The sequence below is a fragment of the Orbicella franksi genome, chromosome 2, assembly GCF_964199315.1.
Source record: "Orbicella franksi chromosome 2, jaOrbFran1.1, whole genome shotgun sequence".
NCBI lineage: Eukaryota > Metazoa > Cnidaria > Anthozoa > Scleractinia > Merulinidae > Orbicella > Orbicella franksi.
The window spans coordinates 2,786,245-2,812,223 of record NC_138146.1 but is presented as its reverse complement, the minus strand read 5'-3'; the positions used below and the strand labels follow the sequence as shown (position 1 = coordinate 2,812,223).

The following is a 25,979-nucleotide window of genomic DNA, read 5'->3' as shown; positions in this document are numbered from 1 at the left end:
TCGCTCATTGTCAAACCCAGAGCTTTCGATTAAGAGTACAGGGAAGAACTAAAGGGTCGGAAATGGTATTTTGAAACTATTCTCTAATTCCGAGTTAACTCCTCGTGACTAGCGCAAGTCTGAATATCTCTTATACAAAGGGGTTTTTTCAAGGAGAAACTTCTAAGAAATTAAAAAATCCCCGGTTTAGCGTGTAATTCCGGCCTCCGTGAATATTGTACAATCATTCAATATCAAAATAAAGAAGAAACGAACATTAATCTCGCTCAACAGCGAAGGTTTTCTAAGATTTAACCTACCCTGTCGTGTTTATTTTTTGCAGTGGAAAGGAAGTCAAATGTGTTAACATATAGATATATAGACCGCTTTAATCAGAACCGAAATCGAAAATGGAAGTATATCAAGGGGGACGCTTGACTGACCACAGCTTCTTCAATCTATTTTTAACTCTGATAACCGGAAAGGTAGTCGACCGAACATAAATTCCAAAACTCGGAACCATATAACCATGACTGCGAAAGGTAGAAGATATGATTGTTTGCGAAAGGTGACGCGAACAAAGCGAAAGTAAAAGTGTTTTCGAATCTATTTAGGCGGAAAAAGGCATGAACTTAGTACTAAGCGACGCTTCGTCACAGAACGTCCCGTGACATTCCTAAGACCGGGGGCTTTTCCCTTTTCACTATGATATCGTGTATAAATGTTCAGCGCTAGTCGGGCAGTTGTATTTACTATTAACGATGGACAAGGTTGAAGAGACGCGCTTTCTAGAAATTACACAAGTGTTTGGCAGTTCAGCGGTGACTGATGAAAAGAAACTTGTGCTAACTGAGGAGGATCTGAACACAATATTCAGTTTGCTGGATCAACTCAATGAATCCCAACAGCTATTGTCAAATGTTCTGGTAAGAATATTTACAATGTGTGTTTATCATCGGTTCAAAAGGTACAGTTCTGAAGCCAAGGGTCCTTGTTGAATTACAAAATTGGTCTCGATAGCAGACCAGAAAATAGCGGTGTTTGACGAAGAAACTTTTCTTCGTCCAGAAGAGTACAGTTAGATCAAGAGCACAAATCTTAGGACGATAAAAATGATTCCTTTCTATGTAATTTGCATTGTTTGTTTGTTTATACCGTGTTAAAGAAAGAGTAATTTCTCGCTCCCGTGCAAATATTTTGGTTATCATTGTTGATTACACATAGAGCCGGTCTGTTATGATACACTTATTTTTTAAACTAGTGGGGAAAATTGAAACATATCGAATGTCGTTTAAGCTGTTTCACTTAGATAGGAGATATATGATATTCAGTCTGTGATAACGTAGGTGTGATATAATGTTGACTTAACTGAATAAATTGCTTTCCGTATTTTAGACACCATTACTTCAGCGTCACAAAGTTGATGTCGACATTGTAAATTTGCTGCAATTTCCAGAACTAAGAAGATCTTTCATAAAAAGGGTAAGTGAAACTGTTAAGTCATATTCAGCCATTTTCCTTTATGCAGCCGTAGCGGGTGGTGGTGGGGGATTCCCCATATCCCTGCGTGACTGCGACTCATTACATCATTGAGTTGACGTAGCGGAACTCTAGGGAAATATATTTTAGATTTGTGATGGATTGAAGTTTTCAGTTTCGTTTTCAATGAATAAGTTTCTGACGAGTGTTTGGCTTATAAAGTGAAAGCGCGGTAGGAACGTTTACTATATCACTTTATATTTAACGACTGGATATTCTGAAAACTGGAAGTGAAACCATAGAACTTTAATGAAGGTAAACCTCAGTGGCGGATCCAGACCTTGAGCTAAGGGGGCTGGGGCGGTTTGTTTTGCTTGCCCTGCCGGTTTTTCTTCCTTCTGTGACTTCTTCTTTTTTTACCCAAGGTAAGGGGGGGGGGGGGTGGCCGATCGCTAGCTAAAGTAAATTTACAGAAAACAAATGATCTGAACTAATCAACGCTGAACCTTTTTCTCTTTAACACAGGATACAGATGCAGGAATCTTGAAAGATGACCTCCAGCAATTCCGAATGTTTCAGGTGGCAATGAGACTGGTGACTAAGAGTGTGGATGAGAGGAGAATGGAACTGAGTGACAAGGTGTACTCACTGCTAATTGATTTGGCAAGCATAATCTGGAGAGTGGTGAGGGATTACTGCTTCATTTTACTTTCTTTTTGAATTTTCCTTTCTTGGTAACTTACTGCTGGTTTAAATTTTAATTTCTTTTAATTTTGTGGTTGTAAGAGGAGATAAGGGATTCAGATTCAGATTAATTGACCACATATTCATTTACGTTTTTTAACAGCTGACAGAAAGCGACATTTTGCCTCCGGAGCCACCACGATCAGAACATCTGGAGGACGAACTCAACAAAACAACCAGAGAATTTCTGGTAAGTATCCTTTAGTGTCCGAATCAGGAGCCGTACGGCCTAAAATCTTAATGACATTTTAATCTGTAAGTATAAGTATTTATGTAAGGAGTTCCTTTCGCGTTGCAAACAACATTCATTCAGGAAACCAGAGGGCAGTGATCATTCGGCTCATTTCTACTCTACACCCTTTAAGAGTATGAAGTCTAAAGATTGAAAAATATTATTTATCTCATTCGTTTTTCTGATGGCTGAGATATCTAGAACTAGTTGTAGCTTGCATGGGCCGGAAACAGTGAGTTTGGATCTTCTCAGCACTAAGGGTCTCAGGGCCAGAAAACCTGCTGTTTGTTTTGGAGTAGTCATTAAGCGATTTTTATTTCTTTCCTGCAGGAAGTTTTTGGTGAGCACAACAGAGAAAATGTATTGACTGCAGAAATGACAATTGAAGACGATTTCACTGACAACAGAAGCGCTGACTTGAGAGCGATTTATGACGTCAGAAATTATGTCATTGTCCAAGGCCTTGGTTCATTCTTGTTGTTGAACTTCCAAAGAGATTTGGGTCATCTGACTGAATGAAATTCTACTGATTAAAAGCACTAAAGATGGTCCACAAGTCAAACAGAACCAGAGACAGAGAGAATAAAGGCTTTATTAAACGCTTGTCTTAAGCTAATTTAAGCAATATAGGTATCTAAAGGTGTAGTCTCTAGAAATACTTAAATCTTGGCTTGTTGTAATATATTCAATATAGAGTTATCATGAGGTATTTATTAAAGTGTACAGTAAGAAAAGTATCCCTGATAACACACATAAATACATACAGAGATCACGATATTCAGAGCCTTACACTGTACCCACTAAGAGAAAGATTTACGTGACTATAAATGCTCTAGTAATATTAATAATATCAAATAAAGATTGTATTGTTTTCTTAACAGAGACAGTCCGGTGCATATATAAAATTAATTGCGTTTATTAACAAGGTACAGCACAGAGAAGTATTGCAAATTTGGAATCGACAGGAACATGTTTTGTTCGTACTCGTGTCATTTTAAGAACTTTTGATTTTAACACGCCAAGTCATGCAATGATACTCTTGAATAAAACGGAATAATTTCTGCTTAAAAAGAGCCTGCAGCTTTCAAATGAAAAGTCTAAAAGGCATGAGTGCGGATCGGAGAAGCGCAATACAAGTACAAACTGCAATGAAGATTTTCAAAGTTAGTATCAAGAATCTCGAACACTACCGATGATCACCCGAGGTATTTCGACGTCGACCGACTTTCAAAGCTTTCTTGATTTATTTATAACAAGCTTTATGAAATATCCGGAGATACTTGAAGCCCTTGTGTAGCATAAGTCAGTAAAAAGACTACCTCTTTCAAGTAAATATTAAGTAATCTTATGATTTTTCTCATGCGAGTGTCTGAAACAAGCGCATCGGGCAAATTTTGTGAAGACTTAAAATTGTATTCGTGCCCAGTTAAGTGTTCAGTAAATTGTTCAATATTTATACTCACGCTTCATCAACTGCAGTCGATTCACTTGATTACCAACAATAATAGTTGGTCGGGGTTTCTAACTCAGAACAAAAGTCATCATATTATCACTCGATCGTTTCAAATTGTTATTTTAACGTTCACTTGGTCTCGAGATATATACCCATTTAGTTTTATACTCCATTTTCCTTATCGGTTCACATAGAAATATCGTATGTAGTACGTTTAACCCTCAGCTCACATTCTAACATATACCCCCTCGCTGAAACCTAATCAGAAGCATGATAAGCAGTAATTAAACCTACCTTTTTCATATTTTACTATACACAATTTACGGCATTTTCAAAACAAGTGAGATAATGCGTTCCCTTATCTTAGATAAAGATCATTTTATGACCCCAGAACTTGGCGTGACTGCTGGTGACATCACTTGGGTGAGTCTATTCAAAACAGGATGCGATTCCAACCGGATGTCTTATTTTTAAAACGTTCCTCGGTTCACAGGTCATTGATAAACTACCTTCTATCAATTGGATGAAACGATTTTCATGTTCTTTTTCTGATCTGTTTTCCAAAATAGCAGTGCAGATTTATATTTTGACAGATTGTCAGGCAATATTTTTAATTTTGGATTTTTTTTTTCAGTTTTTATGAGTAGGGCTGTCACGAGTCAACCTGTAATTAAGTGGCACGCGTCACAGATTCCCAGAAACACAGGAAACTGAAATTCACTCAACTGGATCAAAAAGTGTTTTTATGCTAAATACATCTGACATGATCTAAGATAATAAACAGATCGATTGCTTCGATAATTAACATAACTAAACCGATAGCGTTCGTTCGGAAGAGCATTAATTTTACCGTATTCAATATCCATCAATATGACGCGAAGCATACTGTACAACAAGGCTTTCAAGCGACTTTCAGAATGTTTAGCTTTTCTTTTCTAAACACAATTATATCATTACGTACGCTACTCCAGCCCCACCCAGAACTTCCAGGAACACGTTCCGTTACAAAATAGGCAATAGGCTCGTGGAAGATGTCTGCGACGGTTTGATGAATATTATGGGTTATAGCAAATGGAACAAGGGTGACAGATAACTTTATTTCGATATCATTCGTTGAGAGGAAGGTTAGTGTTCCGGTTTGTTAAAATGGATCAGGTGGTAAATACTTTAATTAAATTGAAAAACTCGGCGCCAAACTTCCCGTTGTAGAAGAGTTATCCCTTCTTGCCTCGAATTTTCCCCCCAAAATATCTGTTCCCTTGAAGTAAACGATCGTGACCTAGCAGCCTCTTTTCCCAAACACGCCTGCGGGGCCCTCATTTGTTTGTGTACAAAGCAAAACGTACTGAGCTGTACCATGAGCGGCAGCAAACATCAAAATTGCATAATACCTGAGTTGCACGGATTTTGTTTTTAGAAATCTGCAGCAAAGAACCTCGATACTTCAATAGCTTTAGTTAAAAGATCTAGCTAATGTCCTAATATTGTAAGGTTTTTGCTTCTGTAATTTCCTACATGTAGTTCTTGAAATGAAGATTCGGAGATATTTCAGGTTTGTTCTACAACCGAGTCACACTCTTTGTGAGCTGGTAGCCTAGCTTATGGCAGCTTTCGTCTGACTTATTAAAATGAGGGTTGACTAATAACCGGGAATCTAGGAAGTGAATTTAATTAGATCTTGTTCATCTCTGAGAATTGTAACGAGGAAACAGAACTACTAACAAAGTAAAAGTATCGAATAACTATAAAGAACACGAACCTTCACCAGTCCCAGGCGGTCTGTTTTTCTCTTTTTGTCGTGGGATTTAAATTTTGTTCAAAAGGCTTTTGAGTGGGCTTTTTTTCCCAGGGGTTTATTACAGGACCGAATCTAAGCCTGCAAGTGACATTAACACATAACAAGCTGTTCGATCATCAGGTAGGCCATTATAGGGAATGAATGAATAATGAATGAATGAATGAATGAATGAATGAATGAATGAATGAATGAATGAATGAATCTTTAATTAAGTGTCAATGGTATTTAGCTTTAAAAAAAAACTAATTGGGGACACTATTTACATCTTGAAATATACCTTTGCTACATAAAGATAAAATTATTTACAATTTAATTCGAAACAAAAACCCTTAATAGATAAATAAAATGTACCTTAGCTATCTAAAGTCAAAATTATTTACAATTTAATTCGACACAAAAACCCTTAAAAGATAATCAATCAATCAATCAATCAATCGATCAATCGATCAATCAGTCAGTCAATCAATCAATCGATAAATAAATGAAAGAAAGAGTATTCTTTACTGGAACCTTAATCCTCCACCATCCCCTGTGGTTATTCCAAGCAGCCAGTATTCTTTTTGATTTAATCATTACCTTTTTCTGTCTATAAAATGTAACTATGAGTACAAATAAAGGTGCTTGTTGATGATCTTATTGATGTTGTTGCTGTTGGTGCTATTCCTCCCCACCCCTCCCCATCCCCCCCCCCCCCCATTCCCCCATCTCTCTGGGGCTCCACACCGAGCTCGCTATGTAGCAAGGTCACTGTTTTCGTGAGGCTTTCTCGCATTCTCGGCATTCGCTCATTGTCAAACCCAGAGCTTTCGATTAAGAGTACAGGGAAGAACTAAAGGGTCGGAAATGGTATTTTGAAACTATTCTCTAATTCCGAGTTAACTCCTCGTGACTAGCGCAAGTCTGAATATCTCTTATACAAAGGGGTTTTTTCAAGGAGAAACTTCTAAGAAATTAAAAAATCCCCGGTTTAGCGTGTAATTCCGGCCTCCGTGAATATTGTACAATCATTCAATATCAAAATAAAGAAGAAACGAACATTAATCTCGCTCAACAGCGAAGGTTTTCTAAGATTTAACCTACCCTGTCGTGTTTATTTTTTGCAGTGGAAAGGAAGTCAAATGTGTTCAACATATAGATATATAGACCGCTTTAATCAGAACCGAAATCGAAAATGGAAGTATATCAAGGGGGACGCTTGACTGACCACAGCTTCTTCAATCTATTTTTAACTCTGATAACCGGAAAGGTAGTCGACCGAACATAAATTCCAAAACTCGGAACCATATAACCATGACTGCGAAAGGTAGAAGATATGATTGTTTGCGAAAGGTGACGCGAACAAAGCGAAAGTAAAAGTGTTTTCGAATCTATTTAGGCGGAAAAAGGCATGAACTTAGTACTAAGCGACGCTTCGTCAGAGAACGTCCCGTGACATTCCTAAGACCGGGGGCTTTTCCCTTTTCACTATGATATCGTGTATAAATGTTCAGCGCTAGTCGGGCAGTTGTATTTACTATTAACGATGGACAAGGTTGAAGAGACGCGCTTTCTAGAAATTACACAAGTGTTTGGCAGTTCAGCGGTGACTGATGAAAAGAAACTTGTGCTAACTGAGGAGGATCTGAACACAATATTCAGTTTGCTGGATCAACTCAATGAATCCCAACAGCTATTGTCAAATGTTCTGGTAAGAATATTTACAATGTGTGTTTATTATCGGTTCAAAAGGTACAGTTCTGAAGCCAAGGGTCCTTGTTGAATTACAAAATTGGTCTCGATAGCAGAACAGAAAATAGCGGTGTTTGACGAAGAAACTTTTCTTCGTCCAGAAGAGTACAGTTAGATCACGAGCACAAATCTTAGGACGATAAAAATGATTCCTTTCTATGTAATTTGCATTGTTTGTTTGTTTATACCGTGTTAAAGAAAGAGTAATTTCTCGCTCCCGTGCAAATATTTTGGTTATCATTGTTGATTACACATAGAGCCGGTCTGTTATGATACACTTATTTTTTAAACTAGTGGGGAAAATTGAAACATATCGAATGTCGTTTAAGCTGTTTCACTTAGATAGGAGATATATGATATTCAGTCTGTGATAACGTAGGTGTGATATAATGTTGACTTAACTGAATAAATTGCTTTCCGTATTTTAGACACCATTACTTCAGCGTCACAAAGTTGATGTCGACATTGTAAATTTGCTGCAATTTCCAGAACTAAGAAGATCTTTCATAAAAAGGGTAAGTGAAACTGTGAAGTCATATTCAGCCATTTTCCTTTATGCAGCCGTAGCGGGTGGTGGTGGGGGATTCCCCATATCCCATGCGTGACTGCGACTCATTACATCATTGAGTTGACGCAGCGGAACTCTAGGGAAATATATTTTAGATTTGTGATGGATTGAAGTTTTCAGTTTCGTTTTCAATGAATAAGTTTCTGACGAGTGTTTGGCTTATAAAGTGAAAGCGCGGTAGGAACGTTTACTATATCACTTTATATTTAACGACTGGATATTCTGAAAACTGGAAGTGAAACCATAGAATTTTAATGAAGGTAAACCTCAGTGGCGGATCCAGACCTTGAGCTAAGGGGGCTGGGGCGGTTTGTTTTGCTTGCCCTGCCGGTTTTTCTTCCTTCTGTGACTTCTTCTTTTTTTACCCAATGTAAGGGGGGGGGGGGGGGTGGCCGATCGCTAGCTAAAGTAAATTTACAGAAAACAAATGATCTGAACTAATCAACGCTGAACCTTTTTCTCTTTAACACAGGATACAGATGCAGGAATCTTGAAAGATGACCTCCAGCAATTCCGAATGTTTCAGGTGGCAATGAGACTGGTGACTAAGAGTGTGGATGAGAGGAGAATGGAACTGAGTGACAAGGTGTACTCACTGCTAATTGATATGGCAAGCATAATCTGGAGTGTGGTGAGGGATTACTGCTTCATTTTACTTTCTTTTAATTTTCCTTTCTTGGTTACTTACTGCTGGTTTAAATTTTAATTTCTTTTAATTTTGTGGTTGTAAGAGGAGATAAGGGATTCAGATTCAGATTAATTGACCACATATTCATTTACGTTTTTTTAACAGCTGATAGAAAACGACATTTTGCCTCCGGAGCCACCACGATCAGAACATCTGGAGGACGAACTCAACAAAACTACCAGAGAATTTCTGGTAAGTATCCTTTAGTGTCCGAATCAGGAGCCGTACGGCCTAAAAACGTAATGACATTTTAATCTGTAGCTATAAGTATTTATGTAAGGAGTTCCTTTCGCGTTGCAAACAACATTCATTCAGGAAACAAGAGGGCAGTGATCATTCGACTCATTTCTACTCTACACCCTTTAAGAGTATGAAGTCTAAAGATTGAAAAATATCATTTATCTCATTCGTTTTTCTGATGGCTGAGATATCTAGAACTAGTTGTAACTTGCATGGGCCGGAAACAGTGGGTTTGGATCTTCTCAGCATTAAGGGTCTCAGGGCCAGAAAACCTGCTGTTTGTTTTGGAGTAGTCATTAAGCGATTTTCATTTCTTTCCTGCAGGAAGATTTTGGTGAGCACAACAAGGAAAATGTATTGACTGCAGAAATGACAATTGAAGACGATTTCACTGACAACAGAAGCGCTGACTTGAGAGCGATTTATGACGTCAGAAATTACGTCATTGTCCAAGGCCTTGGTTCATTCTTGTTGTTGAACTTCCAAAGAGATTTGGGTCATCTGACTGAATGAAATCCTACTGATTAAAAGCACTAAAGATGGTCCACAAGTCAAACAGAACCAGAGACAGAGAGAATAAAGGCTTTATTAAACGCTTGTCTTGAGCTAATTTAAGCAATATAGGTATCTAAAGGTGTAGTCTCTAGAAATACTTAAATCTTTTCTTGTTGTAATATATTCAATATAGAGTTATCATGAGGTATTTATTAAAGTGTACAGTAAGAAAAGTATCCCTGATAACACACATAAATACATACAGAGATCACGATATTCAGAGCCTTACACTGTACCCACTAAGAGAAAGATTTACGTGACTATAAATGCTCTAGTAATATTAATAATATCAAATAAAGATTGTATTGTTTTTTTAACAGAGACAGTCTGGTTCATATATAAAATTAATTGCGTTTATTAACAAGGTACAGCACAGAGAAGTATTGCAAATTTGGAATCGACAGGAACATTTTTTGTTCGTACTCGTGTCATTTTAAGAACTTTTGATTTTAACACGCCAAGTCATGCAATGATACTCTTGAATAAAACGGAATAATTTCTACTTAAAAAGAGACTGCAGCTTTCAAATGAAAAGTCTAAAAGGCACAAGTGCGGATCGGAGAAGCGCAATACAAGTGCAAACTGCAATGAAGATTTTCAAAGTTAGTCTTAGTATCAAGAATCTCGAACACTACCGATGATCACCCGAGGTATTTCGACGTCGGCCGACTTTCAAAGCTTTCTTGATTTATTTATAACGAGCTTTATGAAATATCCGGAGATACTTGAAGCCCTTGTGTAGCATAAGTCAGTAAAAAGACTACCTCTTTCAAGTAAATATTAAGTAATCTCATGATTTTTCTCATGCAAGTGTCTGAAACAAGCGCATCGGGCAAATTTTGTGAAGACTTAAAATTCTATTCGTGCCCAGTTAAGTGTTCAGTAAATTGTTCAATATTTATACTCACGCTTCATCAACTGCAGTCGATTCACTTGATTACCAACAATAATAGTTGGTCAGGGTTTCTAACTCAGAACAAAAGTCATCATATTATCACTCGATCGTTTCAAATTGTTATTTTAACGTTCACTTGGTCTCGAGATATATACCCATTTAGTTTTATACTCCATTTTCCTTATCGGTTCACATAGAAATATCGTATGTAGTACGTTTAACCTCCAGCTCACATTCTAACATACACCCCCTCGCTGAAACCTAATCAGAAGCATGATAAGCAGTAATTAAACCTACCTTTTTCATATTTTACTATACACAATTTACGGCATTTTCAAAACAAGTGAGATAATGCGTTCCCTTATCTTATATAAGGATCATTTTATGACCCCAGAACTTGGCGTGACTGCTGGTGACATCACTTGGGTGAGTCTGTTCAAAACAGGATGCGATTCCAACCGGATGTCTTATTTTTAAAACGTTCCTCGGTTCACAGGTCATTGATAAACTACCTTCTATCAATCGGATGAAACGATTTTCATGTTCTTTTTCTGATCTGTTTTCCAAAATAGCAGTGCAGATTTATATTTTGACAGATTGTCAGGCAATATTTTTAATTTTGGATTTTTTTTTTTCAGTTTTTATGTGTAGGGCTGTCACGAGTCAACCTGTAGTTAAGTGGCACGCGTCACAGATTCCCAGAAACACAGGAAACTGAAATTCACTCAACTGGATCAAAAAGTGTTTTTATGCTTAATACATCTGACATGATCTAAGATAATAAACAGATCGATTGCTTCGATAATTAACATAACTAAACCGATAGCGTTCGTTCGGAAGAGCATTAATTTTACCGTATTCAATATCCATCAATATGATGCGAAGCATACTGTACAACAAGGCTTTCAAGCGACTTTCAGAATGTTTAGCTTTTCTTTTCTAAACACAATTATATCATTACGTACGCTACTCCAGCCCCACCCAGGACTTCCAGGAACACGTTCCGTTACAAAATAGGCAATAGGCTTTATTCTTAAACACACCTCGTGACTTATCATGGCTTATTTACATCTCGGGATTTTCCCTTTCCAACCCGGCCCGGGTACATAAATACCCTGACATTGAAGAAGATGTTCATTAGTAGTCTACGAATCAAGGCTAACAACTAAAGTGCAAGATCAACCTCGAGGATAAAACACAAACATCACGTCAACCATGAAAGACGAAAAGAGATTGCATTTCACTCCATCAGATGTGCAAACACTCCGAAGCTTTTGCGTAGAGTTGGATCGCTTGCAAAAGCAACTCGAAGATGAGCTGGTAAGGCTTGCTTGAACAGTATAGTGGATAATGTTTCATACTCAAGCAGACAGAACAGTGTGTTTCACGCGGCAACCACTTCGTTCCTAAACAAAGGACTTTCTATTATTGAACAGTTAGTATTTGGAACTTTATGGATAGTTATTTTAGAACTTTTAAATCAGTATCTGCTTTTAAATCTAACATGAAACGTAAACTGGTAAATGATTTTATAGATTCTTAAATATTAGTGTAAATATCTTTTAGGGTCCTTAAAGTAGATTATTTATTGTTGCCATCTTATTTTTATTGTTGTACTTGTTTAAATTTAATTTGTTGTCTTTGAAAAGCCTCTTAGGGGAAAGTCAATAAAGTACGTATGTATATAAATTTAAAGTACGTATGTATGTAAAAAAGGAATCTGTTACAGTGAACAGGGAATTGACAGCTACTAACTGACAATTTTAACTTACTAGTTTTCTATCCAAATATTCAGTAAAAGTGTTTGAGGAAACGTATATTTTTCATGCATTTTGCTTTTTTTTTTCACAGAAGCCCAAGTTACCAGCCAGTCTTGGTGACCACATAAAGCTCGTGCAGTTTGAAGAACTCACAAAGTCTACCATCGATAGGGTAAGAACGAAAATGAAGCTTGCCATCACACGTTGAAAAGAACACTTGATTGCATGTTGACGAAAATGAAAAAATTAAATTGATAAGACAGCTACCACAGTCACAAACGTAATTTAATTAATCACACTGAGAAAAAGGTCGCTTCCTAGTGTAGCTTCTAGATAAAAGATCAACCATCTTTTATTCGTTTAATGTCTTCAATTGTGTAGTGAGACGTTGCGCGACGAGCGCTAATTTTCTATTAGAAAAAGGCTGAGAAATAAATCCCCGTATTTCGTTGCTTAACTTTTGAACTGATATAAAACCAATTACCTCATAAAAAAATATCCCGTAAATTAAAAAGTTCCAATTTCTGCGAAATTAAAACGTTTTTACGCTTCTTTTTTACTTAGGCGACCGACGCGGGAATACTTAGTGACGAAATACAGAGATTCCTTAGAATCGCAAGAGCCGTGAAACTGATCAAGAGCTCAAGTGATGACGAGATAGAAAAATTAAGCGACCGATTAGAATCATATTTAATTGATATCTCAACTTTTATGAAAAGAGTGGTAAGTTTTCTTTCTCTATTATTGCCCTTTTATGTGCTCGGCTCCACCGCCCCCGCGAGGGAAGGGAGCGGGGGCCGAACTCCCTTGTATGAGCTATATAAGTATTTGCGGACCCAACGGACATTGTTTTCAGCCATTTTGGTCAAAAATAGGGCATCGATTTTGGCTATTTGTTAATAAATAGGGTATAGTTTTTGTAATCTAGTTTTCAATTGGGTATGTTTTTTAGAAGAAGCTACTTTTTCATCATTATCGATAAGACCATCAACAAATTAAAGGCCCTTCATAAATTATGTTTAGGGCATCTGTGCTAGCCACAACGGTCATAAATAGGGTTTACAATTTTTGGTCAGGATATAAATGGGGTAGGTAAAATCGCAGATTTTGGTCATAAATAGGGTGAGGGCTTTCGGAAGCGGTCCGCACACCCCGACCCAATTTTTCTGGGAATACCTCTCGCCCGCCCCCCTCGGGCCTTGGCCCTATTAGGAATTTTGGGACAAGGGGTATTGAGGGAAAAAAATTAACCGGATACGAGATATTTAGAGATTTTCTAGGATATCGAGTGGGAATATATTGTTTGTTTTTGAAACTGAAGTTCACGGTCTCTGAGGGATATTTGGGTCAAAAGTTAACGGGATATGGGAAACTTAGACCCACTTATAGGGCAAACGTCTTCTTCGTTTTAAGTAACTCACACGCCGGACACAGAAAAACAAATTCCAGGTTGATTTTGGTTAGGCGTCAAATGAGGTTTTGACTTGCATTTCTTGTTTATTCATTGCAGCTACGAGAAAACAGAGTTTTGCCACCACAGCCACAAGACTTAAACGGCTTAAAAGAGCGACTGGACGAGTATACGCGGTCGTTCTTGGAAGTGGTCGACAAAGAAAACACAGAGAGCGGTAACATCAAAGACTCAGTCGTGGATGACGTCAGAAATTACGTGGTTGTACGGACACTGGCACAAGCAATGCTGATCTTTAAAGGCGGTCTTGGTCATGTGATTGGATAGATTCTTTGACTGTCTTGAGCCTGCTGCTCGAAATAAAAACTGCGTTAGCTATATATATAGTTTATATTTATTGTATTTATAACGTATTTTGTGTTAAAAAGTTAAACAGATTTTGAAAAATAAAATAAGAAATATTAATTGTAACTGTCGTTGGACAATTTGTTTTCTCACATATCGGTCATTTTCCCTCTTTTCATTCTACTCCGCCGCTATTTTTCTCGCTTCGCTTATCACCCAAAAAATAGCAAGTCGTTGCTGCTTTCGTGGGCAAAAAAATGACATGGCCTATAACAAGAGATTATGATCCTTCCTATAATCAAATGAACAGGAAAATACTGCGTAGTGTAGTGGTTCTTCTTGTACAAACAAAAGCTTGGTCAACAAAGGTGTTCTCATACAGCATAAAGAACGCCATTTTCGCGGCACACACGCAACGAGTAATGAGTAATCGTGAGCGGGCAAAATAGCCCCCTAGCGCACGTTGGGTGGCCAATCACAGTGCAGGATTTGGTTTGCTACCACAGCCATAAATACGGATGAATCACTCAGCCACGTAGCGCAAATACACGTCACCAGAAATCCACACAGCCCTCGGCTTTGTGGAGCATCACAAATGCGCATTTGATACTCAGATGTAGTGATATGCAGATTGTGTTTATGCCTCGGTTTTTCTTTTGTTTTGTCGGTGTGGTGAAATGTTTATTGGTGAATTTCTTTTAACGTTATCGTGTCGAGCGGATGATTAGTATTTTATGGGAGCTCCGCTCTTAGGCTTAGCCAAATCTGTTTATTACAATCGAACTTATTACGAACATCTCCTTTCTCCAAACGAGTCAACGAGCAACCAAATTAGAATGAAAAATCTGTTTCCGGTTGAGATTTTTTCCGGTGACGTCATTTCCAAATTTCACATAAGGGAAGGCTACCAAGCCTCGGTAGTGCTTGAGCAAGAAAACTTTCGAGAAGAAGGGGTCTTCAGTAAATGAAATCAGTGTACTAAGATAATCTAAGGATGAAATTATATGCGCTAAGTGTCTTACGAAAAGATGCGAAGTCAAAGACGTTAGTGTCCGCCTTTGATCTTCAATCATTTGGGTATTTTCAAAGATCAAGGTAAGCTTGTGGTGGGTTGATTCTGAGAAATTTGCCTTCTTTAAAACAGTTGTATAAAATCCTTCAAAACTCAAACTTAGATTTGACTGTAAACCGGCTATCTACTGAAGTAATTGCACTGGATCTGTCCCTTGCATTTCTTCTACCATTCCTTTAAAAAGTATAATGTAATTTTGTAAATAGCAAGATACTCATTAATTGAGACGTTCTGTCTGTAGCTTGCAGAACGTGAACAATCAGTGATCGGAAAATCAATCGATGCCAGTCGATGGCAATCGATTGATTTTGACAATCGATGAGCAATCGAACGCGAATGTTTTTGTGATTATCGATTGTCATCGATTATCAATTGTTTCATCGATTTCCAACAGAAATTGATTGCTTTATTTTACTGACATCGGTTATTCATTTAATTCGTTTGCTTAAAAACACTTGTTTTCTCTTATATAAGCTTAATATGTTTTGGTTTAACAACAACAACCATGATGAAAAAAAACGTCTTAAGAGTTATAGATAAATTAGGATTATAGTGAGGAATAAATCTCAGAACAGTATCTGCACTCAAGAAACCCTGATTTTTCTTTGTTGTATTTTTGTGTGCATGGTTTTCCATTTTCGTGTTCTTTTTTCTTATTGGCTCACTTGCTTTAGAAAGGACCAATAGGATTATTGATTGATCATGGATTGACTGATGCCAATCAATGTCAATTAACTAAGATGACATCGATCGGTAGCAGTTGATCGATTGATTTCCGATCATCAATTTCATTGATTGTTTATGTCGTGAGTTTGATCATTTTGGGGGTAAATGTACCTTGGTTATAGGGGGTGGGGAGATTAAGATAGAATGGCTCTACTGAATCCCATCCTCAGGGACCCAAGGGCAGATAGTCTGGAGGAGGTCAAACTGACGAAACTGGTGTGAAAAAATGTTTGCCTTGACATCCCTGGGTCTTCAAAGATGACTGAAACCAAAACAGTGGATAAGTGACCATATAGGTGACTAATTATTGTTCTTTTTTTACACTGGGGATTGAAGCATTAAAGAATTCTGCATATGATCAGTTCACCCAAGGAACAATTTAAAAATGTGTGAAAAATGATAAGAGAGTGCGAGAAAAAAAAACAAATATTGTTGGACATACAGTGAACATTTTGTGCAAGACACGTAATATATTTGTAAAAGAAATGCACTATTCTTTTGTAGTGTAAAAGAATTTATGCAGTTTACCAGTCAAATACTTGTGGAGAGAACAAGAACAAATGAAAGAGCCTCAGTGAAAGAACAAGGTGTAGTGCACAGTAAATGTATTCAAAAAAAGAAAAAAAAAACATTCCATTGTCAATGTGGGGTTAACAGGGGTGGTTGGTTACTTAGGTAAGCAAGGTAAGCAAGGCAAAGGAAAGTATAAGAATATTACTTATACTTACCTTGTACTTACTTTGCCTAATAGCCGGTAATAATAAGTTTATGTGCCCTTTGGACATGTGTATTGGATGCATTAATTGGCATGTACATGACTACGTGTACATACAGTACGCTGAAACTAAAGATTCATGTAGCTAATTGAAAATGTGTAGTCTGATTAGGTTGTACACCTGTTGTTCATGAAGCTGTGTTCAAGGTGATTCTTCAGGATTGCATTGTGCATCCCTACTGCGCATGATTTTTGCATCATTAGCGTGTGTGGGTACAAAACACAAGAGATTTCCCTCAAACTACGCTCAGCAGTGAAATAAATGATAGTTTTCTCTTAAACAAGCATGGTGACCCCCACGTTTTAATGCATGAATTTAATCATCTTAAGGAATAAAACCTCCCTTTCTTATCCCTTGACACTCTGTTAAAGATCTTGGCCATGCCATTTGACTTAGAGAGAACATGAGCTGCAGGTGAGGGTTCTCTCAGCCATTTTCAGGAGCGACATGGTACATGTATGATCTTTATCATGTTATGAAGACATGGAGTTTGTATCCATTTATAAAATTGCTCTGAGTTAAAATGCACAGGAGCAAGGTTAAAAACACACTTTACATTCGTGTATGTGAAAAAAATAATGTGCACTGCTAGCCATCAAGTCATGTCTATTTTTTGTACATAATTGTGATAAAAATAGCTTTTTATGAGAAAAATACCCAAGAGAATCTTAGCTAGGTGTACATTTACACATGTATTTTTATGTTATAGAGATGCACATCTAAAAGTTATATTTGTTCTTTTTGTTACAGTATTTGTTTGTTTGTTTATTTATTTATTTATTTATTTATTTATTTATTTTGACTGAAATAATATTGTTTGCATATCTTTGCTTTTGTAGAATATGTGTGCCATGTGTTTGTTAGGTCAGATTCTCTTGGAGGAGTTCTTGTCTCAGATCTTGAGTATCCACAAAGAGTTGTTTTTACACTTTTAAATAAAGTAAGTATTACCATTACCATTAAAATGAATAAATGAAGTGTTCATATACATTTATTTTGTGATTATTAGCAGGATACATGCACTGGTGATATCTCTCCGACCCAAAGCTTGGTAAAATGACATCAGTTATAAACTTATTGTTTTGCTTGTGAATGAAATGGTTGGCAGATGGGAAGAGGGGGGTAATACATGTACATGTACTTGCTTTAAAGCATGAACGTAAGAGAGAGGGGGCTTATTTGAAAGGGGGAGCACAATAGGAGAGTTATGGTTTTAAAAACAGAACGTTTTAATTTTAAGAAGTCCATATTATATTAATAAAGAACTGAGAAAAAAAGAATATATAACAATTAGGACTTGTCTGTAAATCTACATGTATCAGGTTTAGAGATTTCTGCCAGTGATTATTACCTGTATTATAACTTTAAGTTATATAAATTAAATCTTGTTTTTTAAAAGGTTCTAGAGGATTTCTCCCAGAAATTTTCACCTTCAGTTTGGAAAACAGCAGAGCCAAAGTAAGTACATTAAATTGTACATACATGCATATAACAACACATACTACACTAACTGCAATTAACAACATGTATTGAATTTGTTTTAAAATTTTTGACGCTGATAATAGTGACATCAATTGGATACAATTTTGACTCTCTGTCATTCTTTTCACCCTGTTTAGTTCAATAACTTGGCCAGAATGTGAGAAATATTTGCAAGATTATCAGGTATATTTAAAATATATTTAATGTAGATTTAAAATTTATTTAATGTTTTTTAGTGGCATTTAAATTGTCGGGAGTTATTTATACAGTCAAAAGCGTCCAGTTAGCGCTACACAGTTTACTTACCATACCGTAATGCCTATGCAGTGGACTTACAGTTTGCTAAATATTTTGTATTGTTCTTTTAAATACATACTACCTATCAAGTGACTGTTAACTAGTTAAAAATAATAACAGGAAATAATAATTTTTCTTGTATTATGATTGTGACAGAATCCAAGAGAAGCTGATGCAATGACAAAAGTACAAGCAGAACTAGATGAAACGAAAATAGTCTTAGTGAGTTTTCAAAAGAAATTAATTTCCTCAAAGAGCTGTGTAATAGTCTTAATAATCTTTTTTCCCCTCCCCTCTCCTCCACCCACTACATGTCGAAATTCTGGGAGTTTCTTTCTTTCTTTCTTCTTTTTTGATATACTGTAACTTCTCAGCCTGTCTCCAAGCACTCCATAACCTGTTCATTCCTAAGTGAAGTTCTAACAAAAGGAATGTACACTGTACTCTAGCTTCCAGAGCAAATTTATGCCAACAGTTCATTTATGAGTCTATAGGATACATATGCAATTACCTGCATTCTGTTTCTTCCTGGCAACAAAGAAATTCTTTGAGTTTTCATGTGCATCTATGCAATTTGTTTTATCCTGGCAGCATAACACAATTGAAGCCGTGCTACAAAGAGGAGAGAAACTTGATGATCTTGTAGAGAAGTCTGAAGGATTAACCCTGCAATCAAAAGCCTTTTACAAAACTGTAAGTGAAATAACTTGGATTTATTTTATTTTAAGCTACTCATTACTAGTCAGACTTTTAGCTACAGTGTACAATGTACTAATAGCATACTGCTTGCTGTCGCCTTTATTGCAGGTAAAAGAAGGTCATGTAACTCTTTGTCTACTGAGACATTTTGAATCGTGTGACGTCAATCATTATGTCACTCAGCAATGTACATAATTTAACAAAATACAGAAAACTGACCTAAGGATTTTTGTTTTCTTTCATCTGTAATGATCATGCTTATAGACATTACAACACCAACAACTCATTCATCGTGGAACACATCTACAGTTGTGTTTTTAGTATGTTTTTAAGAAAGCCTCTCACTCTTCCCTGTGTTACAACTACATGTACAAATGGGCATGGATGTGGTGGACATTACAGGAACCAGAGAAATTCTTGGATAATTGCAGTGATTATTGGCTCTGTTGAACTCAGTTTGTTTTACAAGTTTTCAAGTCCAGTAGCCACTTGTTGTAAATAACCGAAATCAATGGTTTTTAGATATTCATGACTGTGCACCCTTAGAGTTCCCCCCAAAAAAGTAATGGTTGTTTCAATGAAGGTAGTCCAGCTGTAGTTGGGAATTTTTCCTCATTACCATGTTTTGTTATTTATCTACAATATTTTCTTTCCCACAGGCAAGGAAAACAAATTCATGTTGCTGTATACAATGAATTATTTCATGGAATCATCACAGAAGACTGTTATTTTTGTACATAATTATAGTGTTTTTGTTCTGAGATTTACAAAATACGAATAAATATAGAGCTGGTTATCCACAAAGGCCACTTTCGTTTTAAACTGACTTGGATCCAGGGCTCATGAGCAAAAACAAATTTAACAACAACAAATCATTTATTTATCCTTCAGTCTCAATGTGATTTCTTGTGTTATTCTTCCAAGCCTTGGAGCTAAGTTAAATATTTGGCTTTTTAGAAATGGCCTACAGAGCACTTTCACAGCTGCCCCAAAGGATTTGTTCCCCAAAGACAAATTTCATCAATCCAGGGGAAACCAACCTGGACAATGTAATGTCATGTAAACCAAACTCTGTTAAAAATCAACTTTTTTGAGAGAAGTGTTGAATGTAATATTCTACCCGTGTTCTTTACTATTTAGTGTTTCTACCATTTGTTGATCCTAATTTTGCATGCTGTGAAAACCACCGATCTGCTATACTTTATAATCAATGTAAATGTATTACATAAATTATGCAATTTAGATGAATTATGGATAGATATTTGAAGGAATACAACCATAATACTCATAGGAAAGAGCGGCAATTAAACTAGATCAACTGTTGAACTGTTTGTTGTTGTGTTTTAAACAATGAGCTACCAGAATATTGTGCTATGGTCATGATTTTAACAAATTTCCAGGCAAATTACATGTAGATAGCAACCCAATTTACAAATCCAAACAAACAAAACCTAGCAAAGCCTACTTTGTACATGTATTAAGGTAAATCTGACGACAGTCATTTGAGATTTTTATTCTCTGAGATGGTACCATGCCACAAATTTTAATCCCTAACATCATCCTCCTCTTTTTTAGATGTATCTGGCAAGCAATGTTAGGTGCACAGCTTAACAACACAATTGTAGAAGATATATAATTTTTTTTTTTCTCCTCCAGCTTCTCAGCTCTCTGGAATCATAAATCTTTGAATCTGAATGACTAATCACACATGCTGATCAGCAGTCTGGATTTTCCTATCTGGACCCTGAATATGGACCACTGCAAAATTTCCATCTTTGGTAACTTTTCAAGCATTTTGTTACACCGTTAAACAACAAAAAATTGAAACATTCAACATAGAGTCAAACATTTATGCAAACAGTATCACTTTTAGTTCCCGAAATGTCAAATGTACGAGTATGCCAGATTTGAACTGAGCAGCTTTAATCAAAATTCAACAACAAAGTTGTTTTCAAAGCAATACCATAGCAAAAAAATAAACACATTATTTGCTGGCCTTGGTAAGTCAGTATTGGGAAAAACTGTGCCCTCAGTCTTAAGTACGGCCCTTGGCCACCATACTCAAGACCTTGAGCATGGCTTTTACCAATACGGACCTCCCAGCTAACAAATAACATATATAATATACTTCACTTTTCTTTGTATCTTTATGTGAACTGTTGGTAAACTATGACAAAGAGGAAGGACATTTTGTAAAAACTTTATTTCAACATTTTAGTCAGATACAAAGGATTACAGGCTGTATGACATTAACACCATATACTGCATGAAAGAACAGTACATTATAAGAGAGTGAAGGTTCAAAGACAACACACACTGAGAATGAATGAAAACTTCACAGTTCTCACAGTCACAGTTGAAGTGGCTCATCTAAAACAGGGGCACTGCAAAGAAAAGAGTGACATGTTAAAAGCAGTCAAGTTAAAAATCAGACAATTACACAATGTACCTCTGAGAAAATTGATCTTTTGTACCAAGTAAAATGTGTGCTAAAAATAACCCATGAATTTCCTTCCAAGTGTTGGCTTTAAGAAAAGAAATGGTGCACACCTAAGGCAAGGGGATTCTCTTGACCTTCGTGAGATTCAAAGCATGATCCACAGAACATAGCATATTTCAGGTACACACACAAACAAACCTTTAGCAGCTTCAGCCTTTTTAATTGCTTCAAGCTCTGCTTTTTCCTTGGCCCTTGCAGCTTCCACCTCTCGTTCACGAGCTGCTATGGGTTTGAGGTACTCTGGGAAGAATTTCAAAGATAACCAATCAATCTGTTGTAATTGGCAGATGCTTCAGTGGCTTTTAGAAGAGATGCACATGATTGTACATGTATAATTGAAGGCATGAGCCATTAAAATGTCTAGATATCTCAATGAGGTATTTGAATAATACATACTGTACATCTGCAGTTAATTATGCTTCAGGGGAAGGTACAAAACGGTTAACAACAACTTGGTAATCATTACCAGAGCCATGTCTATTATTTATTCAGCTAATATTTACATGCAAGTCTCAAAATCATATACCAGTAAAATTTTAATACCTATAACAAAATGGGACAATTTGTGAATTACAGTTACACATTATACCTAAGGAAGGTGTATTGGACTCAGGACTGAGCAGTCTGGGTTCAAGTGCTTCCCCAGGTCATTGTGCTGTGTTCTTTGTCAAGACACTTTACTCTCACATTTCTTCTCTCAAGCCAAGGGTATAACAAGGGATTTGTGAATTTAAAGTAAATTTTCCTGCCCAGGACCTAACTATAGTTAACAACAACAACAACAACAATTTATTGGTACCTGGACTATTGCATCTAGTGTTTACATGTACTTAACGTGCATGTAAAGACTACAGTGTCCATGTACATGTAACGTGTGTGCTCTGCTGCTACAGTGTAACCACAGTCAAAGCTCTCCTTACAAACACTCTGACTCATATTAAGCAGTGAAACCCAGTTAGAGTTGTCACCCAATCTTGGAAATAAAATGTTCTTGTAAACAACCATAACCCTGCCGACCACTGGGAATAGCCAATTGTCCTTTTTCTTTGCCTTTTAAAGCTCTTGTACATGTAAACAACCACCCAAAGATTCTAATTAAATATTAGTCAGCACTTTAACCAAAGTGGAAACTACTTGATCACATTTATTGCCATAATCTTGATTTGCACTGTAAAACTATATGTGACAGTTATTTTTAATCTACTCTATCATGACATGGAGATCTAAAAGAAATGTACCGAATGTCATTTTTTCCCTCCCTGCACTTTAGCCATCTGATAACGTGAAACAATTTCCATGTCATGATCTCATGTACATTTCATCATGCAAATAAAAAGATACATATACACACATATATCTGTCATATACACTTTAAAGTGCACGATGATTTAGCTTCAGCCAGAAAAAAAGTGTTGTCCTGAGACAAGGGTAGAGTGCTTTATGCTAAAGCTCCATGGTTAGCGATCAGCCGTTAATTTTTTATTGTGTGGTCCCTTATGAAAATCAGTCTTGTACACAACCAATGTTAGGTATGACCACTTATTCAAGTATCTGAGGTGGGCCCCTATAAGTCAGCTTTGACAGCATCAAAAATTGCAAGTAAATAAACCTGTCTGACAAATTTGAGAAGACACAACTTAAATTCCTTGAAAGTAATAAAATTCATTTACAGCTTTCTATTGCCACTGCTGCTAAGTAGTAATACAAGTATTAAACAACAAAGGTAGCTTTACCATTTCTTTTGTATCCATATGCCAAGCCAACCAAGAGAGCTGCATATCTTGAAAACTGTGGAATAAAAAAATAATGTTGCATCTATTTTACATATACATATGGTATAGATTTAAATCTCTTATCATTATTCATCACTGAAGCGCCAGCATGATACATGTATACCCTAAAGTTGAGTTTTATATTAAAGCTGGTATCCAATCCTTTAGCATCCTAGCTGATTAGCCTCAAGCCTGTTAGCCCTCAACGATAACCAGAGGTCATCATTCAAACTTGAGTCCATAAGCCCCCAAATAAAACTGCTGATTATTCTTCAGTCACATGACTAACCAGAATGTTTGATAGTTGAGCAGACTATATACTTTTAAAAGCCCATTTCAACAATACAACATGGAGACCTTTACAGGGCAAAAAAGGAGTACATGTACTTGAAGTTTACCTGGTTGTCATTCTAGTCAGACACAATCAGAGTTGTGCTCTAGAAACACCCGGGTGCCACAGGCGACTAACTTTTGCCTTTGGGTGACTGGAAAAACTTACTTTTTTATGTAAACTTAAGTGCTGGGCACCCATGATTTCACGGTTTGGAACTTTTGGGCTCCTTGTAATTCTTCTCAGACCACAGCCTCAAAAATCAAATGTAGCCAATTATAAGTCGATTTTAGTACTGTGTTGTAAATTATAAGCTTTTTAATGAAAAATAAATATCAAAATCTCGCTTTTCTATAAAACGCACTCGGTGATAAACGACCTATCTCTATCAAAAAACACGCTTGCCAACAAATGTATTTACTGAGTTCAAAAGACAATTATTTTGGAGGGGCTAACCGACTTCTGGTTGGGGGCTAACAGGCTTGGGGCTAATCGACTTGAGGACCAAGTATATTGATAACAAGTCCGATCTTCGAAGGCAATTCTTTACGTTCCACGTAAAGCCTGTCACACTACACAATTTATTGAAACAGGCACAGCAAACAGAAATAACTGAATAACATTCAACAAAAACTAGGACCCTGAGACTAAAACCAAGGAAGGTTAAGCTGCTGAACATAGAATATATGCATAGCATGAGAAAGTCATGATCATTTGAAGTTGCCTTTAACAGGGAAATTCAGCATGACATTTTACAGGTTTCAACGTACCCGGATCGCTGGATTCACCTTAACAGGCATCCTCACCCTTCTTCTCTCTCGTAACACTCAGTAATTCCCTTGCAAAGTCTCCGCAAACGAGTTCCCTACACTAATCCAAGATGGCGCTCAGCTGTAGTAGAGAATCAGGCCCAGGATGCTTTTCAACCCGATAAACAACTTCGTTCCCAGGCAAGAGCCTGATAGAGCGAAAAAGTGGATTCAGTAGGGTACTTATGAGAAATCCCAAAGTGAATCTATAAATCAATTTACTCGGAGTATTTTAGCGAGCAGTAATCGAGTATTATTGCTGGAGTAACTTAAAAATACTCAGAGCGATTTCAAATTGAGTACCTCTGTGTTTCGAAGCATTTGAACGAGCAATATTCGAGTACATCGAGTCACTTTTGATTACTCCGAGCGATTTGGAAAATGTCAGAACATTGTTTGAACATATTGAGTAATATTCCTAATTAGTATCACCCAACTAGTGGACTAATGCAAATCCTACATTTTAATTGGCTACGCTACTAGAGGACTATTAGTAATAGTCCTCGAGTAGCGAAATTGGCGCAATCGAGCGTGACGCTTTCTTTGGTTTTATTCGCAAATAAATATTTCTTCAACTTGCATTTGCATTTGCATTTCAACTTGCTATTGGCTATTGAGTTTTTTATACGTCTGTTCTCTTATTGATGATAAATGTGGCTATGGAATCACGAGAAGCAGGCAAATGGTTCCGTACTAAACTACATGTTTTGGATGAGACATCATCAATCGTCAGTTGTACAGTGAGAAATAAAATGAAAAATGCAATAAATAGTATGACAAAGTGAGATGTTAACAAAAATAATTAAAGTGCACCTAACCCCAAAAAATTTTTTTCGCTAAAACGAATCTCCTTGTTATTTGAAATAGTTCTGCGAAAAAATTTTTGGATTCCGTTAAATCCTCGATTTTCTGTGCCCCGACGAAATCTCGAAAATAGCTCCAAAACACCGCCATTTTGTTTCACGACCGAGTTTGAGGAGAATGGGTCTAGCGGCTCTTGTGACGTCTACCCAGGAAGGTTGGATATCTCACGTCCTCTCATTTCCTTCAGGATGGTGCAATACACATTCGAAAAGTGCGCAGAAACGCCTTCCAGAGGTGCTATCGACTGTTGCAGCAATATTCCAGATTTAAAGAAAGATATACTGTACAATTAACTGACGATGATCGGCTAATGGTGCAACAAAGACGTAAACGATGGTTGATTTTGTCGAACCGAAACAAGCGAACTGAATCTGTGAGAACCATTGAAGAACTCTCACTGGAATTTGTTCCGCAGACTTTCGAACGCTATTTTCATAAATTTTCTGCTTAAAGCTAACCAGCAATCTGTAGAAATACTACCTACAACCTATATCTTCCAATCCCGCAGTATTTATAACATACAAAGTTGTGTGATCCGATCATGATCAAGAAGCGTTATGCTGATATGGAAATAGATCGCAACTGTACGCCGCTAACCAACACTTATTTCTCTTTCGATTTAGATGAAAGTCGAAGATTGATTCTTTAGAATTACATGATAACAAAATTATTAGACTCACAAAGTTTTTCGAAGGTTTGGAAATCAGCAGTGCGACAAAGATTCTGTGATATAGCGTCGAAAATATGACCGCGTAACATGTGCGGACCGCTTAGGG

At 36.8% G+C, this 25,979-nt stretch overlaps 5 protein-coding genes across 6 annotated transcripts; 4 read left to right on the top strand and 1 right to left on the bottom strand.

Annotated features, from left to right (window-relative positions):
* Positions 1–680: 680 nt before the first annotated feature.
* Positions 681–3,477, top strand: LOC145467710 (uncharacterized). The gene is made up of 5 exons (XM_081451317.1): positions 681–905; positions 1,375–1,461; positions 1,984–2,142; positions 2,306–2,392; positions 2,765–3,477. The coding sequence occupies exons 1-5, from the start codon at positions 741–743 to the stop codon at positions 2,951–2,953; spliced, it is 687 nt and encodes a 228-aa protein (XP_081307443.1). The 5' UTR covers positions 681–740; the 3' UTR covers positions 2,954–3,477.
* Positions 3,478–6,836: 3,359 nt separating this feature from the next.
* LOC145467700 (uncharacterized) lies at positions 6,837–9,487 on the top strand. Its single transcript, XM_081451306.1, has 5 exons — positions 6,837–7,372; positions 7,842–7,928; positions 8,454–8,612; positions 8,775–8,861; positions 9,234–9,487. Exons 1-5 carry the CDS (start codon positions 7,208–7,210, stop codon positions 9,420–9,422), a joined length of 687 nt encoding a protein of 228 aa, XP_081307432.1. The 5' UTR covers positions 6,837–7,207; the 3' UTR covers positions 9,423–9,487.
* A 1,624-nt stretch (positions 9,488–11,111) lies between these two features.
* LOC145467691 (uncharacterized) lies at positions 11,112–14,079 on the top strand. The gene is made up of 4 exons (XM_081451297.1): positions 11,112–11,679; positions 12,211–12,291; positions 12,684–12,842; positions 13,630–14,079. Exons 1-4 carry the CDS (start codon positions 11,575–11,577, stop codon positions 13,855–13,857), a joined length of 573 nt encoding a protein of 190 aa, XP_081307423.1. The 5' UTR covers positions 11,112–11,574; the 3' UTR covers positions 13,858–14,079.
* A 142-nt stretch (positions 14,080–14,221) lies between these two features.
* LOC145476603 (synaptobrevin homolog YKT6-like) lies at positions 14,222–20,262 on the top strand. 2 transcript variants are annotated; one of them, XM_081455404.1, is made up of 8 exons: positions 14,244–14,970; positions 16,178–16,260; positions 17,289–17,389; positions 17,849–17,907; positions 18,069–18,114; positions 18,385–18,450; positions 18,820–18,921; positions 19,587–20,262. In XM_081455404.1, the coding sequence occupies exons 1-8, from the start codon at positions 14,870–14,872 to the stop codon at positions 19,620–19,622; spliced, it is 594 nt and encodes a 197-aa protein (XP_081311530.1). In that variant the 5' UTR covers positions 14,244–14,869; the 3' UTR covers positions 19,623–20,262. The 2 variants fall into 2 exon arrangements, with proteins under 2 accessions (XP_081311527.1, XP_081311530.1); XM_081455401.1 differs by lacking the exons at positions 18,820–18,921; positions 19,587–20,262 and having other exon boundaries at positions 14,222–14,970; positions 18,385–18,812.
* Positions 20,263–21,111: 849 nt separating this feature from the next.
* On the bottom strand, positions 21,112–24,454 carry LOC145476626 (ATP synthase F(0) complex subunit e, mitochondrial-like). Its single transcript, XM_081455409.1, has 4 exons — positions 24,301–24,454; positions 23,161–23,215; positions 21,566–21,667; positions 21,112–21,311 (listed from the first exon to the last, which is right to left on the bottom strand). Exons 1-4 carry the CDS (start codon positions 24,328–24,330, stop codon positions 21,298–21,300), a joined length of 201 nt encoding a protein of 66 aa, XP_081311535.1. The 5' UTR covers positions 24,331–24,454; the 3' UTR covers positions 21,112–21,297.
* Between the last annotated feature and the right edge of the window lie 1,525 nt (positions 24,455–25,979).

Coding starts and splice junctions, on each gene's coding strand:
- LOC145467710 (XM_081451317.1), top strand. CDS start 741: ATGGACAAGGTTGAAGAGACGCGCTTTCTAGAAATTACACAAGTGTTT. Junction 906..1,374: donor AGCTATTGTCAAATGTTCTG/GTAAGAATATTT, acceptor TCCGTATTTTAG/ACACCATTACTTCAGCGTCA. Junction 2,393..2,764: donor AAACAACCAGAGAATTTCTG/GTAAGTATCCTT, acceptor TCTTTCCTGCAG/GAAGTTTTTGGTGAGCACAA.
- LOC145467700 (XM_081451306.1), top strand. CDS start 7,208: ATGGACAAGGTTGAAGAGACGCGCTTTCTAGAAATTACACAAGTGTTT. Junction 8,613..8,774: donor CAAGCATAATCTGGAGTGTG/GTGAGGGATTAC, acceptor TTTTTTTAACAG/CTGATAGAAAACGACATTTT. Junction 8,862..9,233: donor AAACTACCAGAGAATTTCTG/GTAAGTATCCTT, acceptor TCTTTCCTGCAG/GAAGATTTTGGTGAGCACAA.
- LOC145467691 (XM_081451297.1), top strand. CDS start 11,575: ATGAAAGACGAAAAGAGATTGCATTTCACTCCATCAGATGTGCAAACA. Junction 12,292..12,683: donor CAAAGTCTACCATCGATAGG/GTAAGAACGAAA, acceptor TTTTTTACTTAG/GCGACCGACGCGGGAATACT. Junction 12,843..13,629: donor CAACTTTTATGAAAAGAGTG/GTAAGTTTTCTT, acceptor TATTCATTGCAG/CTACGAGAAAACAGAGTTTT.
- LOC145476603 (XM_081455401.1), top strand. CDS start 14,870: ATGAAATTATATGCGCTAAGTGTCTTACGAAAAGATGCGAAGTCAAAG. Junction 14,971..16,177: donor GGGTATTTTCAAAGATCAAG/GTAAGCTTGTGG, acceptor ATTCTTTTGTAG/TGTAAAAGAATTTATGCAGT. Junction 18,115..18,384: donor AATATTTGCAAGATTATCAG/GTATATTTAAAA, acceptor TGATTGTGACAG/AATCCAAGAGAAGCTGATGC.
- LOC145476626 (XM_081455409.1), bottom strand. CDS start 24,330: ATGCCTGTTAAGGTGAATCCAGCGATCCGG. Junction 23,216..24,300: donor AGGTGAATCCAGCGATCCGG/GTACGTTGAAAC, acceptor TTTATTCCACAG/TTTTCAAGATATGCAGCTCT. Junction 21,668..23,160: donor ATATGGATACAAAAGAAATG/GTAAAGCTACCT, acceptor AATTCTTCCCAG/AGTACCTCAAACCCATAGCA.